Source organism: Varroa jacobsoni, unplaced genomic scaffold (genome assembly GCF_002532875.2).
Source record: "Varroa jacobsoni isolate VJ856 unplaced genomic scaffold, vjacob_1.0 contig00718, whole genome shotgun sequence".
NCBI classification, from domain to species: domain Eukaryota; kingdom Metazoa; phylum Arthropoda; class Arachnida; order Mesostigmata; family Varroidae; genus Varroa; species Varroa jacobsoni.
In genome coordinates this window covers 93,396-119,157 of record NW_019214513.1, presented here as the reverse complement: position 1 = coordinate 119,157, position 25,762 = coordinate 93,396, and the positions used below count along the sequence as shown (strand labels likewise).

At 41.2% G+C, this 25,762-nt stretch overlaps 1 protein-coding gene and 1 long non-coding RNA gene across 2 annotated transcripts in view; one reads left to right on the top strand and one right to left on the bottom strand.

Annotated features, from left to right (window-relative positions):
* Positions 1–3,114: 3,114 nt before the first annotated feature.
* On the bottom strand, positions 3,115–5,429 carry LOC147751986 (uncharacterized). Its single transcript, XR_015315357.1, has 3 exons — positions 5,300–5,429; positions 4,536–4,866; positions 3,115–3,946 (listed from the first exon to the last, which is right to left on the bottom strand). It is a non-coding gene; the product is annotated as an uncharacterized LOC147751986 (long non-coding RNA).
* Positions 5,430–18,917: 13,488 nt separating this feature from the next.
* Positions 18,918–25,762, top strand: part of LOC111271510 (5-hydroxytryptamine receptor 2B) — a 31,582-nt gene continuing 24,737 nt past the window's right edge. Inside the window, exons 1-2 of the mRNA XM_022852354.2 lie at positions 18,918–18,942; positions 21,637–22,185. Coding sequence (XP_022708089.1) covers positions 18,918–18,942; positions 21,637–22,185 — 574 coding nt within the window. The remainder of the gene's footprint in view (positions 18,943–21,636; positions 22,186–25,762) is intronic.

Below are 25,762 nucleotides of genomic sequence, written 5' to 3'. Positions count from 1 at the left end.
GCATCTGAAGGCCAACAGCTAACCAACCGCTCCAGCATTACTAGGACCGCATTTTTTTAGTAGATTTGCGGTCATACAACAAAGCATGCGCAGCCATGTGAAGCGAAGCTGGCAGGAGTGCACCGAGGAGTATTCGCGAGCGTGCGATGCGCTGGATAAAAAGAGCGCACGGTAACTGCAAAGTAGAACCAAGGAAGTGAGACTAGGAAAAAGGCAAAGACCAACCGGAGATGACAGCCTAGGATAAGGCAGGCAAGGTTATGTGGTATAGATTGGACGCGGACTCGCCCCCTCCTCCCTCCCACCGTGGCTTAGTGGGTAACGCATTGGCCTACTAATTCTAGGGCCACAGTGTGGCCTAGCTTCGAGCCCGGGCATAGACTGACTTCGTGTCGTGCTGGGAGCCAGCCGCCTGATGGAATGTCTAACGGCGATACCGGACGTAAAATTCGAAACATAGAGGCTAAGTTGCGTTAAAAAGGTAGATAATTTGCTTAACAACACTCATAAAACGCGCGCAGATGACGGTGATTCGTCATATCTTACAATCGCAGTATGTGATTGTTATGTTGTGTGGATACGGCAGAGGCGGCTGCTGAGGTAGAACCTGTGGCAGTAGATGCAGCGCTTCCTGGTACTCGACGGTTTCCGTGGACGTCTCGCCGGGCCCTTCACTTCGTTGCTGGCCATCGCTCGCTCCCTACAAGTCAATGCTCGTAGCCAGACGAAGCCTCTCGTTACAACGGTAACCTGCGCTGGTCAAGGCTGAACATGACCATCTTTTTCAGCTGCTGCCGACCGCAATATAAAGTATGTTCTTTCGCCTCTGTTCTTATTTCTTTGTTCTCGGCCAGTTATATCCGTCGGTAGATTGAGATACTGCACTTAGAACTGTTTGCTATCTTTTCCTGCTAGGGGCCAAAATGCTAAACGCACCCAACATGCTTTAACCAATGCTAGAGTTCTTTAGCAGACATCAAAAGATATGCAATAGCCTACCGATAAAGGAGCAACGGAAAGAAACGAGACACTGTCGTCTGAGCAGAAAATGATCACTATTTTCTTTACATGCAATAACCGCGAGCTCGTCATTACGGTTATAAGCTTTGAATGCTACCTTACGTAACGGTACGTCACATTGTAAACACAATCGGTCCATCAGTCGAATTTATTTATTAACTTCTGTCTAATCGTATCCAAACACTTAAAAAACGTGCCTTCTACGTACATCGTAAATTCAGGTCAGTTCAGCTTGGCATTCACTAGTTATTTTATTCATCAGTTGGCCAAGCAAGATGGTCTTTATAAAAATACGTAGCTTATCTATGTTCATCGTACCAACTATACTATGAACGTAAGGATTCTATATATATGATACCTTATATACGTTTATGAGCACGTATATGCTCGCAAGTCTAAAACGTTAATATGAAATTAACTCAGAAAAGAGTTTCCCAGTGAGTAAATGAATCATAGCCTATACAGGTAAAAGAAACCCACAAAAAGGACAGAAGAAATTCGTTCTGCTTTTCGACAACGTCTGAACCGTACGTGCAGACATTGAGCTTACAACGCGAAAGCATGACCACCTATCACACACACATACGGTCGTCTCAGCACTGAAGAACTTTATCTTCTGAATACCACATCAACACAGATAACTGGGCCGCACAAAATGCGGCCTGTTCCACCGGACGATAGAAGATTACCAGGTTGGCATTGAAGCGAACTTTAGAAATTAAATTGGCACAACTCAATTTTGGGTCTATTGTAATCACTGATGTATATATATTATACGCATATAGTTATTCAAGTGTACTGTATTTTTTGTAATAGAACCTAATTTATAGTCTGGCAGTGTTGCAGTAAATTATATAATCTAAAAAACCACGCCCAGTGAATGGGCTGTAAATTGTTTTTTTTTTTTGTTTTCTATAGCTGCGTCACACTTTATTAGTCATCGTAATAGCCTGGAAACGACTATTAAAGCTGCACTTTATAGAGCAAAAGTGTGCAGTGCGTATCTTGTACGGCGCCCACATGGGGAACCCCGTTGCTTGGAGAACCAATATTGTCCTGAAGGACACCCTATGCCTACCTATTCTGTAAAATAGTGCATCATATTTCATGATGTCGTTGTTATTCAAAACCGCATATGGCTGGCATGTTTTCCTTCCAGCGCAATAAATCCGGAAAAGATGGCGATTCATCTTGGATTATTAGCTGCTCTGAATATAGCATCGTAGCTGTTTTCGCCCCTCGTTCGAAACTAGCTCTACCCAGAACTTTATTTCTATATCCAACAGATGATTATATATATATATTTTGGTGGGTTTTGGCCTGTTTGGTACACATTGCTTTTTCAGTACTATAGCATGGAGACTATCACGTTTTTTGAAAGTGAATCATACCAAAAATACCGTTTCTACGTGTATGACAAGAATAGAACGCTGCGTTCTTCTGAATAAAATTCAAGCTTGTTGGGAACGCTCATTCTAAATGGATATTCGACGTAGAAAGTTCTAACCGATCCTAGTGAAATGAACGCAAATAACTAGCTTTGCTAGTATATTCCTTAACCAACAGAAATAGGTACAATCAGAATTGATTTCCAAAACTGTTTGCTCTTAGAGCAATCAAGAAAGGCTATCGGTTCCGTCTCACAAAGAGAGACCTTTTGAAAAATACGTTTGTAAATTCAATAACTTTTCTTCGACAACACTTCTGACTTACGTATGCATGCAGGTCGCGCTAGATGGATATAACCTAGACTACGTAGGGTCCTACTCAAACTGCAGCCATAAGCGAACTGGTTACGAGTAAGTAACTCTGATACACATCGGATTTAATGATAGACGTAATTCTGCTAAAGAAATGATACAAGTTTAGCAAAACGTATAGGACTGTGCGTGGTCACAAAGGTTGCCGCCCGTTGAAATTGTCTACATCATCATTAGCATTTCATACAAGTAGCTTATAGGTGTATTAATATCGTTATCTTCCTCTAAATATCTTTAAAATGCATACTTTACCAATGAAGATCAGGCATTCCTGCGACGAGTCTAACGTTGTAACAATTGTAATAGTCACCGATATATACAATTACGTTCAGTCACTTTTACACGAAACTTCTTTTCTACATCATTTGCCAAAACTCTTTATGCGCTCGTGCTTTCTTCAATGTTCTCTACAAAACTGCGAACGAGTTCTCCACCCAGCAATTCCTCGATATGCATGCCCTTCTAGCCTTCTAGCTCAGGGGCTAATTGAATGAAAAAACAAGTTTGAAAGGTGGGGATGACGTGCGACGCTTTTTTCCTCGACTTTACTTTTATATGTACTTTACGTCTGCTCCTGCCTCAGTTTCTGTCTCTTTCCCGTGTCACAGGCCCAGCAATATAGCAACGTAGTAGGTCGCACAACATACCACCCAATCGGCCAGACCAATCCCAAGCCCCAAAAGCTTTGAGTGACCTGAAGGCTTTTATGTTCTTGCGGGCGATGTTCGATAGGCTAAATCGATAGCCAAACTATGCTAGCTTGTCTGAGGGGCTTAGTAGCAGTAAATTGCCCTTGGACTCGGCGACAGTGCTGGGGCAGTGACGCCGCTAAGCGTTCGTGCTGGTATTATAGGCATCACCACCAACACGTGTCGTCATGCTGGACTTCACAGACAAGATACGGAGCCGTTGCGTCGAAATCTCGAGTCGAACTTTAATCATTCGCTAAATATACAACCCGACATACCCATACAGATTTTGATTTTCGTCTAGCCGAGGCAGCGGCGCCTTGTCCGCATAAATCGGTGGCTCGATAAGGTGATACTGGCGGTAATATAGAGGCGCGTTTTTTTTTGCTGGTTCCTTTTCGCGCTGCTCTATTGATTCTCTCGACATGTTGACACAGTAGGAGTAAAAGCGTAATATTTTTTTATGCAGGGCAAAACCTAGGCAGAACACAACGTCGAAATGTCGTGAGAATATGGATGCACGCTTCAGGATGGCAAATGGGCAGCCTACTTACCACTACTGTTACAATGGATAACGTATATCAAAGCACGAAAGAAGTTTTTTTTTTTATAAATTAGGATATAAATCTAGCTACAAACGTTTCAGAAGAAGCTGGAGGTAGTACTATATTTACCAAAATCATAATTAAGCAATTACCTTTCCTATTTTTTTTGCGGAGGAGAGCATTTAATATAACTAAATACATAGCTGTGTTTATCACAACCAGTCTCCGTATACCAGGTGAATTTTTTTGACGGCATAACGATTACCACTTTCGGTCGCATGGCACGTTGATAGCACCTCATACGCCATAGACCCAGCGAAGACTGACCACTTATATTTAAGCAATCGTAACAAATTAACATCAAATTTGCATAAGCGGAGTGGTTAAGGACGAAAACCCAACTTTCAACTGATGACTTTATAGGCTTGTACTGAAACAGCTCTTTAATATGGATCTAAAGATTGTTGTGTCGCTGACATTTCATGGCTTTTTGTTTGTTGTAGAAGCTTACAATTCCTTACCTTTTAGCGCTACCCTGAAAGGATTCGCTTTTGAAAGGAGTAAACAAACTACATTAACTACAACCATCGGCATCGTAGTTGAAGTTGAACGTCCACGCTTCAATGAGGCCACAGAAAAGGAAAGTTGCGTCAGTTGACAAGTCGGGAGCAAAGAGCTGAGCTAGCTTTGAGGAATAGCCTTCGAAATGGTCATAAGAAACCATCGGAACGAAAGATAATTTGAATTCTTTTGAACGTAGATTACACAAACAAGATAACTGATGTATAGCCAAAAGTCCGAATGGCGTGGTGCGACAAATACATTAATTCAGGCAACTCCAATGGACTACATCTGGAAATAATAAATAAGAATTAAAATAGTAGATTATTAACCTTTATATAATTAAAGTATTTTATACACAACCTATCGAGCCGTTTTGATAGCTAGTTTTTAATGCTATATGAATACAAATTTGATGGTTACTTCGTAAAAAATATCTTCCAGGCGTACATACAACACACAGATTGTCAATATGTCGCCGTACAGTGAACGGTACAAAAATGGCATCTGTTCTTTTGCAGCATTCAAACGTGCGACAGTTTCCTCTACCGTTGAGAATGGCACACATTCATCACTCTGGTACTAAGTTTCTACGAAAATGTACAATTGGAGAACCATTGCTATTCACGCTCAGATTTATGAAACGATCCGAGCCTAGTAAGGACGCTGGGCTTAATCGTTCTTGGAGTATGTCATAGAAAAACGAACGGTATTTCTGACGTACCTTATTCAGAGTAAATAAGCGGAGAAACACTTAGGTCTGCCAAGCAGCGACCGTCTCAATCTCAATATCTGAAGCTGGTCAATGCTTCGTTCTCTCAAGGGTGTGCTTAGATAACATTTTTGGAAAATTCATACCGAGAAATTTAGGGTCCGTTTCAGTATAGTAGCCTGTAGGAGTGTCCTATGATGTTTGTATATATCTAGTACAATGCCGCTTTTTATTATTAGAGACCTTGCCTCTATATTATTTCAATTGCATGCGAATTTCGCCATTACATTACAGTATCTTTCGTAAGCTGATTATACATATATCCAGTCCTAAACCGGAAGCGCCTCCGGAGGCGCTTCCGGCTCTCTGAATCAGTTGGACCTCCCTACTACGGAAGTCATGAGGTTTGCGCGCTCGGAATTGTAACGATACTCTAGGTGTCCTTCGGGCATATGGCAGTATGTTTTCCCGTATACGAGAAATCTCTCCTTCCATAATGAAGCGTGCCGTTCGTGTGTTCCTAAATAATCAGCTTCGCTTACAACAGATAAATATATCATATGAACACAACATCTGAAAGACATTGTCCTCGTTTCCTGTGCATCATTGTTATTATTATTTTTTCGCTTGCGTGTGCTTATCAAATATCTGAATCATAGGAATCATCATCACAACGACGTTGAGCAGACGATACGAGAATTTCTCAAATTTGAACTGCCAAGCCGATACATAACGTGTTAGTCCTGATCATTTAAATAGTGGATTTCAATAACATGTACTCGTACACCACTTACGGATGCAGTGTAAGGTACAAAATGTAAACAGCTTACCTTAGAGCGCAAGGCCTTATTCACAATAGGTGCAGATATGATAAATTATGCTGGTCCATCCCAGTGAGCACAAGTAACGGGCGCAGTTATTATCCCAAAAACAAAAAACTATGTGTTCAATCGAAATATATTTAACCTAGGTTTTTCGATATGGTATATGTAGACGCAATCAATGTGTTGCAATTCACGTACACAGCTTAGTTACGGACGCACGCGAGACCACGTAACGTAATACCAGGCTTTGAACATCTGCGACAATGAGCGAACTGTGGCTACGTATGCATTTTAGGTAGACCAGGCTCTTGTTTGGGTGAACAATAGAAATTTAGACTCATGGAGCTGGAAAACTTCATCCCGAAGTTCGGGTTTCTACAAGTTACCGAATCTCCTACGCCCCTTGTCGCGATACGCATCTACGTTTACACTAGTTGCCTTCATTTGAAGCTTAGCCACATAGTCTCAATGGCCACTCACGAAGTGAATGCAAAACACTGCCTCCCCGTTTAATAAATATTCATCATGTACTCAGTAGGCATCTAAAAAGATGCTCTTTCGATGATTCTTTTTATTGAAAACATTGAATTCATGGAAGTGAGGCAGCTAGAACGTTCGTGTCACGAGTCAGGTTAAGATGAATGACGTCGAATAAATAACGTTGCAATCAATTTATTGCAACATTAAACACTTCGCAGTCGCGCGCCATTCTTGCTAGCTCGACTTTCTGTACACAAGCGAATGAGGACGGTTCGGATGATAGTGGATGACGAGGCATATAGCACGATATACCACTAAGACATTGCTTGCTTTCTAAGAGTTCTAGTAATTCAACATCTTCAGTTGTCAAGTGAAGAGAGCAGTTGATACCATAGCGATATTAGAGCCACAGGCCGAACAAAGGAACACTCCGGCCTCCAAATCGCTTTGGCAGCCAGTTTCGTTTAGCGTTTAAAAATTGTCTGCTCAAGACTTACGACCCTTTGTCATTCTCTTCAGATTACGATGGTTACGAACTTGTTCTTTAAGGAGGCCAAAACGATCCCAGAAATGTTTGTTTGGAACCAACATGGCTCCAGAACTATAGACGGCCAGATTTCCGTCGATCAATATGCATTCACGGCATCACTACAGTGTCACGGTTTGGTACGTTGCTATTTCCCTGAACAAAGTTATTGTGCTCTATACTTCGGTAAATATAGAGTGGTCAAGTAATGTTGTCACTAAATATTCCCGACAAAATATCTCGTTGTGACGAACAGGCGACGAAGAGCTACTTTCGTTGTCCGTTTGCGAGTTGCGGCCAATTATCCTTCATGATTCAGCAAGAAAAAAACGTTTCCTGGAGCCTAAACAGAAATAATGGACGCTTGAAATACAAGCTATTCTTACAAAGCTGTTGTCCCTCAACAAGTCAACACTGTAACTTAACACACTTAACTACACAACTGTATTCAAATGTTGATAAAGAGTTGGCAGAAATGCGCACCGCTGGTTTCTGAGTGGCATAGAGCCGCGTAAGGACACAACCACCTCTACGGCGTAAAGAAGGGGGACGTCCAATTTAGACCAGGCCCTTTGGAGTCCTAGAGCTTTAGAGGATTTAAGGCCGGTAGATTGACGAGGGCCAGCTGAGGTTCTCTGCCTGTCATTATTGAAGGAGCGCATGCGCTGACTAATGTTTGTCATGTCCAGAATGCCACTATTTTTTTTGCTGACGAATTAAGCAAGTTCGTGTTAATCCAATGAAGCCAAAAATCAGCCATCTTTCGGGCTTACATCCAAAGGTAAATGTCGAACCAAGATTTGGTTACCGCTTTACGTATCTGAAATAGATAATAAGTACCACAGTCGAGCACACTTGGGTAGCTACGTATGCTATCGGGCCTGAGCCAGTTAGTATGTATGTAGGTATTAAAATGAATTAGCTATAGTATTCCATAGCTTATTCGCTGCAAGCGCATTTCAAAGAGGTCAATATCTCGTGCGAATGTTGACCGAGCATGCAGTGCAGCGAGGTTAGCATTTGCAAATACTGAGCGTACTGCACGCTTAGTAAGCCATATTTAATCCGTTCTCCTGGCCGCTTTCTTCCAGGGGTCTGATTGCTACAACGCGAATCGTATAACACAGGATTTGACCCTTATAGTTGAGCGCGAAGGCCAAATTGGTAAATGTTGTGCTATCGTTCTAATTCTCATGAAAAGGACGAGTCTAAAGCCATTCGTTCAATAGTTACAAAGCGGCTGCATAGCGAAAAGCATGAGTTAGGCCAAGCGAGACGATGCGCGCAGTGTACTTCTGCATCAACGTTTAAGCTTTGGCCTTATTAGTTCTTCTATTTAAGGTAAGACTGTGCTGATTGGGTGAGGCGCACTGCATCAGGTAAAGTATACGAGCAAAACGTAGGTGGAAGTAGCGATGTGCGAAAGGAATCAACACCTTAGTAGATTTCTAATATTCAGTGGCCTGAAGTCGCACGAAGTGTGCTATCCATAAGTTTCTGGCCGAGAGAAAGCTAGAGACTATTGATTAGGCGCCGCGTTTCAAAGAGAAGTGCCTCTGAGTGAAGCTGAAGCATATCTGAACATGGTCTGGAAATATATAGTGCTTCAATTCTGAGCGCTTATGTGCTACGATTACGATAAACAAAGTTATAATTTCAATAAATTATATAGGGATAGAGGGGAATCGTTCGAAGCGCCGGTTCAAAGCTCAATGGATTTTTCATTCGAGTCCCTAGTTAATAGCAGTGCATAATGACAAATGCTCCTTTCATTGCTGTCCGCTTGTTGTTAATAACCAACCCATTTTAAGTATGATCGACCAAAACAGATCTCTTATTGGAGTAGAATTAGAGGAATACTTTTTTGGCTAGCAGATGCTTCCTCTCCGAACTTCTATATTTTTGGCTAGCGAAACTGGAACTATTGGGCCTGCATAATTAAATGAATGAATCAAGCCTTTGTAACTGCAGGGGGTCCGACATCTGCTGTTTGGTTCCAGTCGCTGCTATGGTGAACAAGCGCAATGTAACAGATAAGTCATTTTGTGAAATGTGGCCCAAGTGGAGATGGTATATCCACCGCGGCTTTCAGACAGCACTTCCGAGCGCTCCGTTCGTTCAATTGGTCACCACCAATCTTTCGAACGAGGAGGGCTTATGTCAACTAACCATAGGAATTGGTAACTCTTGTTTCGAGCATAGGCGTGCTAAGAAGCTGAGAATCTTCCTAGCACGTGTGTTATAGTGTTCGAAATCGTAGCTTTTAAAGGACGTTGGCGGTTTTCCAGTGAACGCTAACCATGCTCGTTGCTGGCCTCTATCCCTACTCTGGGTAATTGTGGCGATGTGCGATACGATCTACATCAGCGCGAACGAGGCCAGCTTTGAAAACCGAGAATCGCAAATGAAAACTTTCCGTATTTTCTTCTTTGTATAATGTCAACAATAATTCGTTCTGAGGGTAGTAAGTAATCACTTTGGGAATATAACTGCGAGTGATAACATTTTCTCACCATAGCAAAACTAAGGATTTTTTATTGTCTATTGGACATTTTCCACTTTCCTATAACTAGAGCTTGCTTTTTTCTTGTTGAAAATATTTTCTCCCACCATAGAGAAAATCCATGGCGCTCGATCACTAAACGCTTTTCTATCAGTGGCATGATGGAACATCACACCTGATGTTGATTAAGTAAGAAAATTAGACATTACTGCACTCTGTCCTAGTGTTAAGTCTGTCAATCGATGTTATCTCAATTGCTTCTACTTGTCTGGTACTGCTATTATTGAATAAATTGCAGACGTTTTGCTTGATTACGCTTTTCTGTTTACACATGTCATCATGTAAATGATGTCACTCGTCGTTATCCACTATCAATTACCAACTTCTAAATACTCAGATATTTCAAACTCTGAAGTGATGCGATCCGAGGATTGGCTCTAATTTAGCATTGTCGAATATGGAGCCGTCTAAATTATTTTTTATCACGCATACCTCGTACTGTTTAAGATATCATGCAAATGGCGTGCACGGTTCTGCTCTAGGGCTAGAGCCATCGTTGACAAAAACAGGGGTGAGCCATGTTTTTCCGTTCACATAGGTGTTAGATATCTTCCTGATACTGGAAGAGTCTCGTACAAATGAAGTTTTCTGACAAGTTAAATAAGAACCTCTTCATAATTTCAGCAGATCAGTGCTAACCTCGAAAGGTCCCGCTGAACTTATTTACCTCTGTAGGTTATGAGTTACGAAAAAATAAAATTGTTCAGTTACTTAGTCAATAAAGGTAATTTATAGCAAATCTTTTGAACCATTAGGACTCCCAATCTACGAAGTTTACGTTACTAGGCTTTGGTTCACTCAGGAACTGCATGTGGCGCCCTCTACAATTTGGCCCTTGGAAATTTTTCTCTAAAAATTTACATTTAACGTTAAAACATTAAGACGTCGTCACATCGTTATCGAACTTTACTTTATTCAAAATTTAGGGTTAACGATAAATAGAATAGCTTTTTTTTTTTAACGATCGGTCATTTTGATGATGCCCGTTTAAGACAATATACAAGCAGCATCGTTGGTGTTAAACTACAAATTTATATGAGTTGATTTTTTTCTTTCTACATTAGATGTTGCTCTTATGATACTTTTGTTTTGTAAGCTGACGAAGATTTATATGACACAGTCTGTCGAGACAAACGATCTAGTTTCAGTAATGAAACAAGTAAAAGCTATATAGTTGATAGGCAATTTCGTGTGTTCCCTAAAGCTGTTAGGGCTAAATTTCATTATAACACAAAAGCAAGTACATATATTCGTTTAGTCCGATATTGCAAAAGAAAAGTCGACCCGCCGGTCCAATTAATAAGCCTTGTCCCCTGAACTACAAATAGCAGCCAATAGCCTTTCCGCCGCTGTAGCTCTTCCTCTTTTAGCTATCAGTTACAAATATCAGATTTTCGCAGCACCCATTTCCTGAATTAGTCAGAAAATTACTGTTCGTCGCTACTCTGATACTTCCGCGGGCTGTCTTGCCGCACAGCAAAGATAAGCGACAGATGGACGTCTATCTTCACTTCTGGCTGCCGGAAGTGGCAAGATATATCCTCAGCGTTTCAATCTTAAACTTAAAGTTATTCAACGTCATAAATAAAGGCACTAATCGAACCAATTATTTCCATGTGCATGAAAGCATAATATGCGTATACTTTATGCAGGCGCTTTCCGGGAGCTGTCTGAATAAGCATAATAAGTTCCCCTAGGTTTGGGTGTTGCAACCTCAAGTGCAACTTTTTAGAGGCTAAAGGATCCACGGTATTGGGTGTGATACTTAATCGGAGACTCCTTTAAGCCATTGTCGTTGCACATGCCTCGTTTTGAGCCCTACATATAATATGTTCGCTGTACATTACATAGGTCTTTATACTTTTTATGTTATTCATTTTAATTATGCCAAATGGTAGGATTACCTTTATGAGCTGTATTTCTTGCCTTTGCAATACACAGTCCAGTACAAAGGTCGAGGGTACACCTGTTCCTTCAAAGCTATTTCTATATTCACACTGATACTGTGTTAGATCATTGTTGTCGGCTTATCATCACGATGACGACGATTTCAGGGGCCACGCGAGAGGCTGTGCGGTTGCCACCAATCGAGTTATCGAACCGCTCGAGATGCGACCAAAATCGGTTGAAATGGACGAGCAGGGAAAAGTTTCTACTTCATATAGCCCGAGGGCAAAGCAACTTGGATTGCAGTGGTGAATACTTCTAACTTGTTTTCATGTAGTTCACGCACATATCTTCCTTTGTTGACGCTTGGGTACACGTGGATAGTACAACTGCGATATCAACTAACGGTCCAACGTTTCGTTCATCTATTCGTATGGAAGGATTTGTTTTAATTGATTCATTTGGAACAACCATTATCGTATGTTATACTACTATAAGAGGGCAGTAGGTAGATAGATAGATTTTACCATCTTCTATACCTGATAAAATTCCTCATTTATGTCAATGCATAGTAATGTTGCTTACCGAAATCAATGAAAATTCCCTTTTAGTGTCATCCCTATCTTTCGCATTGTACCATTTATAGAAATTTGTCGGACCTTAGGCTTTGTTAGCAATGATGTTTAAAGGAATCAATCTGTTCAAAGTAGGCACAGTTTACATAGCAGATCAAAAAAAGGCAGTACTAGCTACCGCCGAGTGCCGGTTGATTACCTCGGTCGCGTCGCTATGTCGCCGTACCCGCCGAAATTACCTTGACGGATGTCGGGCGAAAAACGCTTAGTGCAGCGCCTATCGTCTGACAGAGATATATATCTATCGATTAGACGTGTAGATCCAGTCTAAGCAGTTACTGGTTGTCTCGACAGATTTGTCCTTTCTTCTAGGTGCATAGCGACCGGCCCAACGACAACAAAGCAGCATTCCGTATCCGCTTCGGCCGAATTAATAATATACGGCTGTTCTTGATGATTGCCACAAAAGCGTAGGAAGCTGTCGTAACAGAGTGCTTTCTTCCTAGGCCTTGTCCCGTCGCTTAATACCAGCGCCGTAATCGATCACGAGCACTACCTGCACCATCTAGTGCATTCCCCTTACCCCAGTTCCCTCAGCTTACCAGTTTACTTCCCTTCCAATAAGGTGGCCAAAGCTCTATCTGTAAAAAAAAAAAATAATGACCGTTATCTACAACAAGGCCGCTGTATCGCCACGATGTCTCGGATGAATGGAAACCTTTGGGTATCCCGGTCTATGAAGGAATGAGCAACCGACTGCAAGATTTACGTTCGTCTCGATCTTGCCCCACCTAACCAAAACCCCTTCCTTCAACTTCAACAATCGATTTGGCCAACCAATCTGTGCTCGACCTGTAGTCTATAATGCCTACGTCTTTGCAATAGCATAAGACAAATGTGATGTCATTCACATGGCGAAAGATCCTTCACTTTCGTGTTGGCCTATGGCAGGTGTGTTTCTGAAAGCTGGCCGCGACACATGGCTCTTGTTCAATCTGAGATCCGATTGGAGAACGAGGGACGCGGGTAAATATGGAAAGGTAGAAAAGACGGTCGGGAATATCATATAGGAGGGAAGGCGATTGAAGAGATGTGAACGAGGAGAGCTATGCATGTAAAGTGGTTACTGACGCTATAGATTTTCGGGTACATTTTGAATATACAATATACATTATGTAATGTATCATTATATATTGCACTTTTATAATATTAAGTGATTATGTTGTTAACAAACTTGAAGTGAGAGAAATGAAGGACAATACATAAATTGGGCGGACGAAGAACCGATTAACAGGCCGCTCATTAGTGCATATGGGCCATGACTGAAGTACATTTGTCAATAATCGTAAAGAAGCCTTCAAAGGCACTTGATAAAAGAAATTCTAAACGACTCATCAACAAGATAGCCATAGTTGAGATAGCCCAATTGCTTTCGAAAACCGTAACCTTTGAAACCTGTGGCATTTCATCTTTCAAGGTATATTCCAGAAATGCGCAAAGAGTCTACGCACTCGCTAGAATTGTGTGCTTTAGATCTCAAAGTTACAGTATACCGGAAAATACATCACACATTCTCCTGAAAGAGTTAATGCTTCTGCAAATGAAGATCGAAAAATTGATATATCATATAAAGCTATTAATAACGTTTCCAAGCGTTGTGTTCGTAGAAATGTCTCAATTTCAGTACCAGCATAGGCTGTCATCTCCTTTGAGGGTCTGAAGTGAAACTTTATGTTGAGTTATGCCATTATGAGTTCTCCCGTTCAGATTGTGGTGCCTTGAAACTGTTCCAGTGCCCAGCATGACTTTGCAGAGCCCCTCATCAAATTGACTCACATAGCAGACCAATCGTGCGACACCGTACGGCTCTGTTTCGGAATTAAGAGGTCACAGTTCCATCTGTAACCTTTCTATTTACGCGTACCATTCTCCTGTTAGTTGTCATTTTAAATCTGTGTATATTGTGATATCATCATGTGTCGTCTAGCTAGTACACGATCTTTTAACGTTCGAACCTGATTCTACCAATCTCCTAGAAGTAAATAAAAATAATTATTCAAAATAATCTCTATGAGGACCATCTTACTATATTAAGATTCTGGGCTAACAGGCCAGTGTAGAAAGACATTAGTATATTTTAAGACAAAGTTGTACTGGCGCTCATAATGGGGGTATCATCACATGCGAAGATGTTCCAGATTTAGCTGTTTTATGCTGGTAGATCTATGGCTTGAAAAACCTTTACCTGTGTTCGCCAATCTTCCATTCTTGTCATACATTCCAAAACTTTACTAACAAAATGATGTTGTCTATAGAGGCCAATGCTGAGCGGTTACCCAAAAATGACTATCCTGCCATCAGAACAGCTGGTTTCTGCGATGACTGAGTTGACGCCGCTTGTCAGCCAGCTGCTGGGGTATTTCAACGCAATTTAAATTTAACGCGCTTTTCTCCATTTCACAATTGTATGCTCGAAAGGATAATACCGCCTGGAAGCAAGAAGAAAATTTAGCTATGTACTTTAGCGTGATACACTTGCAAAATACATGAGACTGCCGAATATCGACCGAAATGACTGCTCTGAATCCACGCGTGTTCAGGAATTTATCGGTAAGTTCAATTTTGATTCAGAGTACCAGAGCATTGCTCTGCATTTAAGAATTAGAAAATTTTACCAACGAAACATATACAAGTCGAAAGTATAACTAATGACCAATCGAGAGGCACATTGTTTGACACATATTTTTTGTTAGAATTAATAAGAACGGATATGATTTCTGCTGACCCGTACAGGGGGTTAAAACAAAGACGCTTTTGGATATAGTTATTGCAATAACCATTTGGAAAATGCCTTTTCAATATGGGCCTCTGATATGCGAAACAACAACGCTATAGTTATCACTACTACTCCAACACGCTCGGTTGAAGATTTGATGTTATCTTGTTAGTAACACTCCGTAATTATGTTAAAATTACGGTGCTGCGGCAATCCTCCGTCTGACTTTAGAAGCTGGTTTAATGTAGTCAATTTTATACCATCGTGTAGCAAGCAGTACGTGCGCTTGAACATTTTATGCTACTGGGAGTGAAAAAAAAACAGGGGGTTTTTGGGTAATATCAACATATCAAAACCCTAAACCCCTGATAATACGCTTTGCGCACATTCTCAATTGTATTAATATATGCGGATTAACGTGCATGCTTTATATAGCCTGTCTGAAACACTTGTTTGCTTTCCAAAGATTTGTGATCCGAAAGACGTTATATTGTATCACAATACTAAAAAACAGTTAAAAAAGTTGACAAACAGTTTAGTTGATTAAAAAAGTTGTAAAGATGAACAAGTTAAACACATTTTTATTCCGATTTGTTGCAACGTTTTCAGTGCAATTGAAGATTAATTTATGTTGTCCGGAAAGAAAACCAATAGTCGGTTCCTCTCCACAACGATGCACTGATTCATATGTCGTAGATTGGATCGTGTTTTTACAGAAAAATCTAATGCTTGTACTGCCTTAAGGTTTGCATTAACGAGATATACCTAGCCGTGGGGTTTATTTTCGTCACGAGTCAAAAAATTGTCAAACAGAGAAACTCGAAAGCGATCGACGGACTCACAAAAACAACAGCAGATCGAAGCTCTATTTGCGCGATTGAGTGCGGACAACTGTTTTAACGAATGGACAGAAAAAACCATTGAATTCGGCAGAAATTTCTTCGAAGGGGACCACAACGATTGAGACATGTCTTAGTGATTTAAAGTTAACTTATTGCTATTTTCTTCACCCAGCAACTTAGTGACGCTCATCATTACTCTTTCGCAGCACCGTAATCAGCATCCTGAGACAATTTGTATCAATACAGAGCCATGTAGTCAATGTAGTTTATATGAATTTACGTTAAATTGGCGAACCTACACGAGGCTGGTGAAAGATGCTAAACTTGCATATGATATGATGAAATCATCTTATACACAGTTATGTCATGGTAAAAGGTATAGTTCCAGGGTAGAGATTCGCTTCGTTAAGTTCGGCGAGCAGTATGGCAAATTTTTTAAAACCAGCGCCTGCCAAAGCAAAGTTCGTGAGGTTGGGCCAAGGACCATATCTGTCAGGCGACCACAGCAAGTACGTATCCATGTTGGAATCAGGCTGTGACGATAGAATCTATAATGTACGAAAAAGCGCGTTATCGTTTAGCAGTTTGTGCCTGTAAGCGGGAATTGTTGTCTGATACATCGTGGTGACGTCGATTGATGCAAAGGTGGTTTTGGAACAATGCTGTCCGTGAAACCTTGCGTTGACCGTAGTGATTCGGCGACTTAGAAGGCTGGATGATGTTAACAATGCATTGGTTCGCTTAGAGTCGTTGTTGATCTACTTTAGTGTGGAAGCCGACGACTCTTGCGCTATCAGACCCTCAAAACGAGGAGTTTCCCTTATATATGGACGCATACAGGGCAGTGCAATTTAGGCCGGCTCTTTCGAGTACTCAAGTTGACCCTTTCTGATTTTTCTTTCGACATTCTTAATTTTGTATTAATAATTATAATTATAATAATAATTAATTTCAACCGAACCTGCATTACCAGCTATGCCACTTCTTGGCCGCCGTCTATGTATGTGACCGGAACTACACGTGTATGTGTCACGGGATTGCGTGTCTCTCTCTACAATCGATTACTAAGCGGTGCAATTTCGGCGATTTGTTTTTCTTTTTTCTATGTTCGGCTGTTGTTGCCAACCGTGTGATACTGCGCATTCGTATGGACAAAGGTCCTGAGTGTATAATAGTGCGTGAATTTAACAATTTGCTATTGAGTGGCTCCTTAAACGCGACTATCAGAGGATAATATACTTATATTTTGGGCTACGATCAATTCAGCTCAAGGGATTTAGTACAACATAAATTACAATTTTTTAGAAGGCAGCTGCCGGCATTCGGCAATGCTGGAAACCCACCTTAAATTCACGATCTGGCATGTTCGTTCCTTGACGTCTCTAGACAAAGGTTATCTTCCATACAGTTATTATACGTAGCGATGACTGCTATACACCGTTACTTGATTTCGAGTCATCTTTTAACTTCTAAATTTTGGGGGAAATCGTGGTAGAAAATCAAATGTCCCTTCATGATCCAAAAAAGTTTGACGAAATTATAACAAAGTACCTACGTAACCTTTCGCGATTCAGTCAAAGATAAAAATCCACCAATGCGTAAAGCACTACCTTTCTCACCTGTGTGTATTTAAGCAAAAATCCAAAAGTTTGACACTAGGAAATTTTAAATCGACGTTCCCCTGCTAGAAAAAACAGAAATGATCCACACGGCCGCTGCTCCATGTAGCCTTATCTTTCCCTCTATATAAATGAATGAACTGCCCTGTCGTACCTTTCTCGTTGTCAGTTTCCGCGTGCGGCCAACGCATACGGGTACATGGTATCACCTCTTTATATACAGCCCGTCGACGTCCTTCTGTGACTATAATAGTTTTCAATTAATGACCTTCGACAAGAAGATTACGAATCGAACTAGAGCATCGATATCTCTATTGTAAGTAGAATGCAGAGAGAATTTAACAGAGAGTGATGTCTTGACAAGGTCTTTAGCACAACGGGTTTACTGGAGCGTACACAAGTACGATAGGTAGTTGATCTAAAAGGTACTTCAGGTCCCCGTAGGTCATTATCGTCGTGATACAGAGTGGGACAAGAAGTAACTAAGCCTAGTGGCTTGATTCAGGGATTTGGTCGTATTTTGGCGCAACTGTGCCTGAGGTCGAACGAAAGAAACAAAAGACAGCACGAGACAAGTCTTGAATAAAATGAATGGTGGTGCCCGACGAAAGCCAACGAGACCGCCGACTGTCTTCACCTCGTTTTGGCTGTCAAATCTGCTCTTGATATATATATATATATATATATAGATATATATATATATATATAACCTTTGTAAAAACTGAGCAATTAAAGGCCTACTTCAAAGAAACAAAATTCGGCAGTGTTAGAACCTACGGGAACGGCTTTATAATTTTATATTTACTCCAAATGTAAAATACACAGGTAAGCTTACAAACATCGACAAAGTAGTTTTCGAGATTAGAGACACATATATGTAAACTCTTGCTTCCCCCATACTGCAAGACGGAATAGACTTCAACTAACTAAGTCTCCTTAGTATTAGGAGACTTAGTTAGTCTCCTAACTACGTTAGGTATGTTTTTTTTTGATGTTTTTTTTTACTAGTATATGCCGCTACTTACGAAACGCACGCGGTCTACAAGGATATTCAGACTTATAGTTTTATTGACGGTACATGTCACACCCGCCAATAAAATTCGCTTCCATATTAATATAAAGCCAGTTTTCATTTTACTACTGATGAATTAGGCGCAACGATATAGAGAAATAACACTAAAACACATCATTTGATTAGTCTACCGTTCATAGGTGGAGAAGACAACCTTGGATTTTCCTAGATCCAACTATTGGATTTTTCTCTTTTCGAAAGAGCGTTCTGCACCGAGAAGCTGACATTTTCGAAAGGAAACTGAAGAATGGATTCACTGCTGCGGATTGCCTGCCACATAAGGCGAGCTCTACTTGTCGAACGTTCCCTTCTGGTTACGCGCTGCAATACTCCGAATTACGGTGCAGTGGTCCAGAACGCGTCCATCCCACCTGTTACCCCATCTCCTCAACTACTCTGGAGCGAACAAACATTTCTGCCCTCGAAAGCATATGCCTTATATCAAGCGTACGCTGTGTGTTTCGCCATGGTTGAAGGCGGTCGCGAAGTCGGTTAGTTCGTTTTGAACATTGCCGTACTCGGCCGGTTCCTCATGAGGCTTTTCTAAACCTCATGTGAAAGTGCAAGCAGACCGACTCTTTTTCGTATCGACTGCCGACAAGTACCGTAGTAACGGTACTGGGCCCTGGCACTGAAATCTGAAATACGCAAGTTTAAAGCTCGCTTACGTCTGTCGACTCGCACCCTAACCGTCTTCAACAAAATTCAACATTTTATTTTTAACAGACTACGACGTTCCATTGTGTTGTTGACTGTGGCCTCTGCTTATCGAGGCCGGTCTTCCGCAATCACTAGGCGATCCGCGCTGCTCGTCTGAAGGAAGCCCTAACGGAACGGGACAAAGAGCGTCAACTGCAGTTAATAACAGCGAACAGGAAGAGAAAACTAAATTCTTTTAGCCTAATTGGCTTCGCTTTCTTCGTAAATTTGCTTAGGAGAAATTTGTCTAGCTCATAATCATACGATGTGAAACGAATCACGCAAAACAGCACGAAATATAACGTAAAACGAATCGCTATTATAAAAGAAAAATACGCGAAACGGCGAGGTATACACAGCTGCTTTCGAATCGGTCATACGGGATAGCATTTCACATAGAGCAAGAAAGATAATAGAATTGCAAAAAGTCAACCTCTCAAGCCTGTTACGTAAATAGGATAATAAACGATTTTACAATACATGCATATAGTAGTTTGATGATTAATTGTGTTTGCAGTATAATCGAAAAGGTAAGGACGCAATATAAATCACTTCCCGTTTTTAGATGAAGTTATAGCCTGTTGCATCAGCATAAGAAAATTAAGATTGACGCAATTATAACTATTTTTTCCTTATAAAACAATAATTGACAAAATCAGTATTTTCAGGATAGCCTTACGTTTTTGGTGCCAGCTTTTCGAAAAAGGTGATTTCGAAAAGGCAACAATTAGTGTTGGGATACAATTGCTTGTTCTGAGCTATTCAATGGACCTAGCTGAAACTGTAAATCGATAGAGTGCCACCATATTCTAATAAGTTCAAAGGCAGAGATATTGTCTGGCAAGCTAAGTCGACGCTGAGGGGTTATCTTAATTATAATTTGATTTTTTAAAATCGAAAATGCTAATGGGATTTGTCGATGATTCGGGAAAATTCGCGTTCTCAATGAGGCAGCGGTGCCTTATATTAGGTATGGTAGGGTTACACAACTAATGAAAAGCTGCCAAAGTACTGCTTTCAAAATGTAAACAATAAATTAAAAGTTACTCAAGTTCCTTGACCCACTAAATAGCTCTGGACAACCTAACAATACATGTATTATCATAAATTAGTCCTAAACAGCGTACAACAGAACTACACGGATTTATTCTTACCCTACTAGTAGAGGTTAAATAGAAGGCACACCAATAGCGTCTTGTCATAAATGGAACAGCTTGTATCGATTCAGCTGGGGTTTGTAGAGTTTTATTGGATTAAAATAAAAACGATTCACTAAAGTATAACGTAGGGGTAGCAGTATGACGAAAGCCGACCACTGACATTTGATTTACTCGCTGAAAACAGGGGACCGAGGAGACAAAAGCTCGAAAGCATTTTTCGCGATTAGTTGCCCATCTGCGTCGACTGTCATCACCATGTTCGACACGGTTCAACAGTTGCAGTCGGAACTGTCCACGGCTTTGCGTTTTCCGTTTCTCCAAAGCCGCTATACCGCTGTATACTGCCGTACACAGGACTAAGGAGGCGGTCCTACAGGCCCAAGCCCTCCCTCGAGTCCTCTCCCGGTAGCTCGCATCCCTTTCCGCTGCACGTGGTCTCGTGTCTTTTTGCTGGTAACAGACGCTTTCCGGGTGCCACGTTCAACGATGCTCGTCCGAGACGCTATTCCTGCTGTAAAGCTACATAATAGAAAAAACACAGCGGAGCAAAACCTGGAAACAGCAATGTGAGTGCGACGTATAGTGAGATCGCTCTTATATCGAAATCAAAAGAACGTGTAACGGTGCCCCTGTATTGGGTAGTCGTGTCGAGTGATTTGTGTCTTAGCTGAACGTGTGTACCTCATACGTACATCAATGAAAGCCAGTTTCAATATGTCAATGTCTCTATGTAGATCTGTGAGAAGCTGGTAGAAGGGAGCTTTTGTGGCACATATGTACGACTGCTTCTGTTATCATCAGTGAGGTAGTGTGCTCATTGTGTATTTGTGCATTGCGTGTAGTTAGGAAATATCCAGATCGACATATTCATTTAAACCATGCGAGCATCAACGCCGCTTGGGCTGCAAGAATCCTAAAGATTATTACGAACGAAACACTGCGCCAATCCCTCGCTAAATGTGCTCCAAAACAAGATGTTCTAGTCTTGAACAACAACGTTAGCTACGATAGCAGTTATCTTCCAAGGAGGATCATTGAGAAAAAAATGTTCTTCAGTTTTCATCGTAATCCGATGATAATGATGCTAGCAGCAAAGGCCACAACAACAACAACAACAACAACAACAACAACAACAACAACAACAAGTCCACTGTTTGTTAGCAGCGTATGGAATAGTACTGGCTCACGACTCGCTGTGCGATCAGCTGAACAGTGTTTTCGCTATGCCTTGCTATTACTATTACCATTGGCCATCGTCAAACCTTGTCATCATCAGCCATCACCGGCGTTAACTCGTAACGAAGTTACTGGCTGTCCCTTTTCCAGCTATTCCACAGAGTTATCGCTTTCGTCATTTCCGCCGTTCATCGCGTCTGTGCTTCGCCGAATTTCTAACGCGTTTCGGCAGCGATGAGATGAGAGAAGGACCCTGGGTCCCATCATTATTCCCGCCCTCGGCGGTTCTGGTCTTCCCACCGTTGCGTGACACGATGGACGTCGTCACGTTGGTTACGGACCCTCCGCCATCGCTACGCCCTTCGCCAGGCACAGACGCCTGGTGCGATCTACTCATAGAATGGGAAGGCAACCTAACGAGGTTTCCCCTACCCATTACGAACGAACTGGTCGAAGCGTGCTTACTCAATGATCAGGTGTCGAAGGAGTACCTTGAACCACCGCAATATCACTGGCTAGCGTTGGTCTTGCTAGTGATCCCGTTGGCCGGCGTGCTCGGCAATAGTCTTGTCTGCATTGCCGTCTGGCAGGAACGACGCCTTCACAACGTCACCAATTTCTTTCTCGTCTCTTTAGCTCTTGCTGATCTGATGGTGTGCCTCGCGGTCATGCCCTTCGGAGTGCTCGAACTATTTTACGGTGAGTGTAGACAAACGAGGGATTCGTTCAGATTAATGATCGCTAAAACTGCATTTAGTCTTACGCTAAATGGCGGTCAGTCTTGACATAACGATATTTTGTGGTTATAAAGGAAAAAAGTATTCAGTTTGTATACGAAAACGATCTTCTTTCAGAGCTTCGCGAAAAATCGAGAATCGCCCCAGGCTCGAAGTTAGCTAATCTCGCGTAGGTCTATTTATATCTAATTAGACGGACTGTTACAAAATGATACGATATATTGACTCATCAATTTTTGCAAACTATGTCAGAGGCAATAGAACAATGACTGGTTGACATCCGTACGGCATACGAACCTGCAAGCATCTCGACAGGCTTAAGCTAGCTGCGTGGTGCCACCAAATAATAGATTTATCAAGCCAAGTAAATGGGTCCACTGAGAACCTCGACACTAAAATGACCCGAAACTTTTCAGCGTTCTGAGCTAAGCTAATAAATAAATGACTCTAGTTTGGTGTTCGGAACCGCTATGAGGCACTGAGTCGGGCGACGAGACCTAATCCAGGCAAATCTAATTCTGCGGAGGCAGAAAACACACATCTCTCTCTAATCGGTATGCAAGGACGGCACAGAAATATTATTAACAATAATTTCAATCTTGAAAGGTCGTCGTTCACATGTAGATAAAACAATGAATCTATAAAGGGCTTCACCATTTTCGATATATATACGTTGTATATATACCGAGTTCAATCAAACATATATGAATATATTTCTACATGTGCAAGGCATAGTCTATATAAACAGAATTAAACTTGACTTCCTCGTGTAGCTGAGCGTTCTAGTAAAACGGAGAAACAAAACACTCTTATTAGAGAAACTGTGTCAGCCACCGCAATTGGAGCAATTATCTATTATCATTTAATAACAATACGAATAGAAGTGTATACTATGACAAAATACAACTTGAGACTAAACATATGTTTATATATATACAAACACATATAACTATATACAAATATCTATATGTGAGAGGAAGCTGTATAAGCATAACCGGGATAACATGAAACCGTGTCAGTCAGAAAACCACCTTCGGAACGCCTAAGGCCATTTTAGATACTCATTGATTTATACCCGGCATTCAATAATGCATTCAGAAACATTTGAGCAGGCCTAGTAATTTACACGTCTAGCAACAGAGAGAAGTAGACATATCTTTTGAGTACCTGAATGAGGTATGATATCATTTAGTCCACAAGGTACGTAGATGATAATTTGGAAGATATGACCAATTCAATTGGCAGCCAAGTATTCCACAACGGTATTACCGTCACCAGAGGATTCCTTTACCCCTCACAAACGATTATGGTTTACCAATCGAGCTTTTTTTCTTGTAACTGCAAGCTAACTAGCAGGCCGAAGCAATGCTCTCACGAAGAGATATGTTTCAGACAGAATGTATCCAGTCAGCTAACAGCTTATTCACTCTGATCAATGCCAATCCATTTAGTGGCTGATTGGTATCCTGGAGATTATGAAACGAATACCAATGAAATAAAGGGTCAATTTGATGTTGTCAGGGGGTAGTGAAGCACAGTGATAGGCTTCAGCTACGGGTCATCGGTAAAGCTGCCATCTCTTCGGGCTCAGCCAGTGAGGAGAATTCATGTGACAGAGTTGTGATTGATGATGATACCATTATTTTCGTGCTTTCGGTGATCCAAGCAGCAGTGATTCGGTGGGACAAGTTGGGTTTGCTGGCTGTATCAAGGTATCATCGAGAACAATATTAACAAACGATTGTAGCTTCGTCGTCTTCTATAATAAATAGTAGTATTCAACGCTTCATGACCTGCTGACTGCTACCAACGGGGTTCGGCCTCCTCCGATATATGTGCCATATAATAAAAGAGGCTCTGAAATACAATTTTGTAATTGTTATGTAGGCTCCCGTTGAAGATACTTGCAGCTCTCGTATGAGACGAACGCCTTGTTATGCAATCAATTGAATTAATGTTGATAGCTATATGTTAGTTATATGTAGCTCAATGGACATCAAAGCTAGTTACCTACATTGCGATGTCTAATCTTGATCGCATCGACTCGGCTGACCTAACGTCGTGAAGATAAGTCCTTTACACCTTATAATGTTTTTTTATTACATTTTTTTTATACGTAATATAATCACATTTTGATAGCACCACCCGGATAACGTGAACAATGCTATACATCATAGCCGCAGTTGCTATACCTATCGAAATGCTGATAGTTTGGTCGTCATCGGCACGTATCACAGAGATACCTGATTTAGGGTCTGAGCTCCATATGAGCACGCGATTGGCATCGACTGGTTTCTAATTATTATAATTTGCCGTTGAACTCAGGGACGATAGCAGTGCGTGAAAATACATTAAGACATTTGTACCGGCGCCACGTAAACGGACGTCAACACGTATACGTTTAGCAAGCAGACCTCTTTTATCAGTTGTGCTAGGTATTGCAATACTACTAAGCATTTGACATCGCACAACTTTTAGGGCTCTAGATCCACTTTCCACTAACTTTAGGTAGCTAGCTTGTCGATTACGTGAAATTTAATCATTTTTGTTTACCGAGCATCATTGAAAAGGTCATTGAACATTTACTTCCTTATCGTTGTAAAATATTAGTTGTGAAAAATATCAGAAAGGTAACTTGCCACTTGAACTAAAGTTTTCAGTATCTAACTATAAGTTTATAGAAAGCACATGAACGAGTAATACGTACTGCCGCGTAACGCTACTGATACGAATTCATTTACTGGTGAATTGCTTACTGTGACGTTGTCGGCTTTGAGTTCATACAGGCCCTGTGCCGAAATACCGTCCAGTAAGCCTGTTTCCAGGACATCTCAAACCTGACCGACTTCTGTTTTCTAGGTGCTCCGAGTCGATGTGCTAAAAAACGTCGGTCATCATCAAGCACTGAGGTCCTCATAATGATCAGTAAAAACCTTGTCTCATATTTTTTCCCCACAGTCTGTTCCTCGATCCATTCAAACAGTCTAAATGATCTTATTTACCAATAAGGCATCATACACTAGGTATCACCAAGTTACAAATTCGAGCAACAACGGGATACGACGATCATTCATTTTCTGAATTGTCTTCACGACACACGTACGCGTGACTAGATTGTGGTTTTCTGATCCGCGTGATCTAGGGCTGTGTTAAAAAAAAATAATAATTAGCATAATTAGAACGCAGTTACGTGTATCTACGATATGCACGATACAAAGATGTATCAACATGTCTCGAAATTACCTCGGAACGTCTCAGATTAGATTCGAGCCTGTAGTGCTGCCCAAAACACTTTCATTTAGAGCGCGAATCGAAGTGCTACATCCAAATTTATGGGTGCTCGGGTAGGAATCAGCATGAATGAAGTTCCATATTAATGAACTTGCCGCTTGCAACCGCGCTTGGTCTCCGCCGTCTATCCTGCCGGACCCTATCTTCGCTGTGGACGTAAATCGAAGATAGCGCCTTTTGAGCGTGCATAGGTATATCGCTCGTGGAAAAAATCGACTGTGCGATACTTGACTTTACTCTTAACTGAT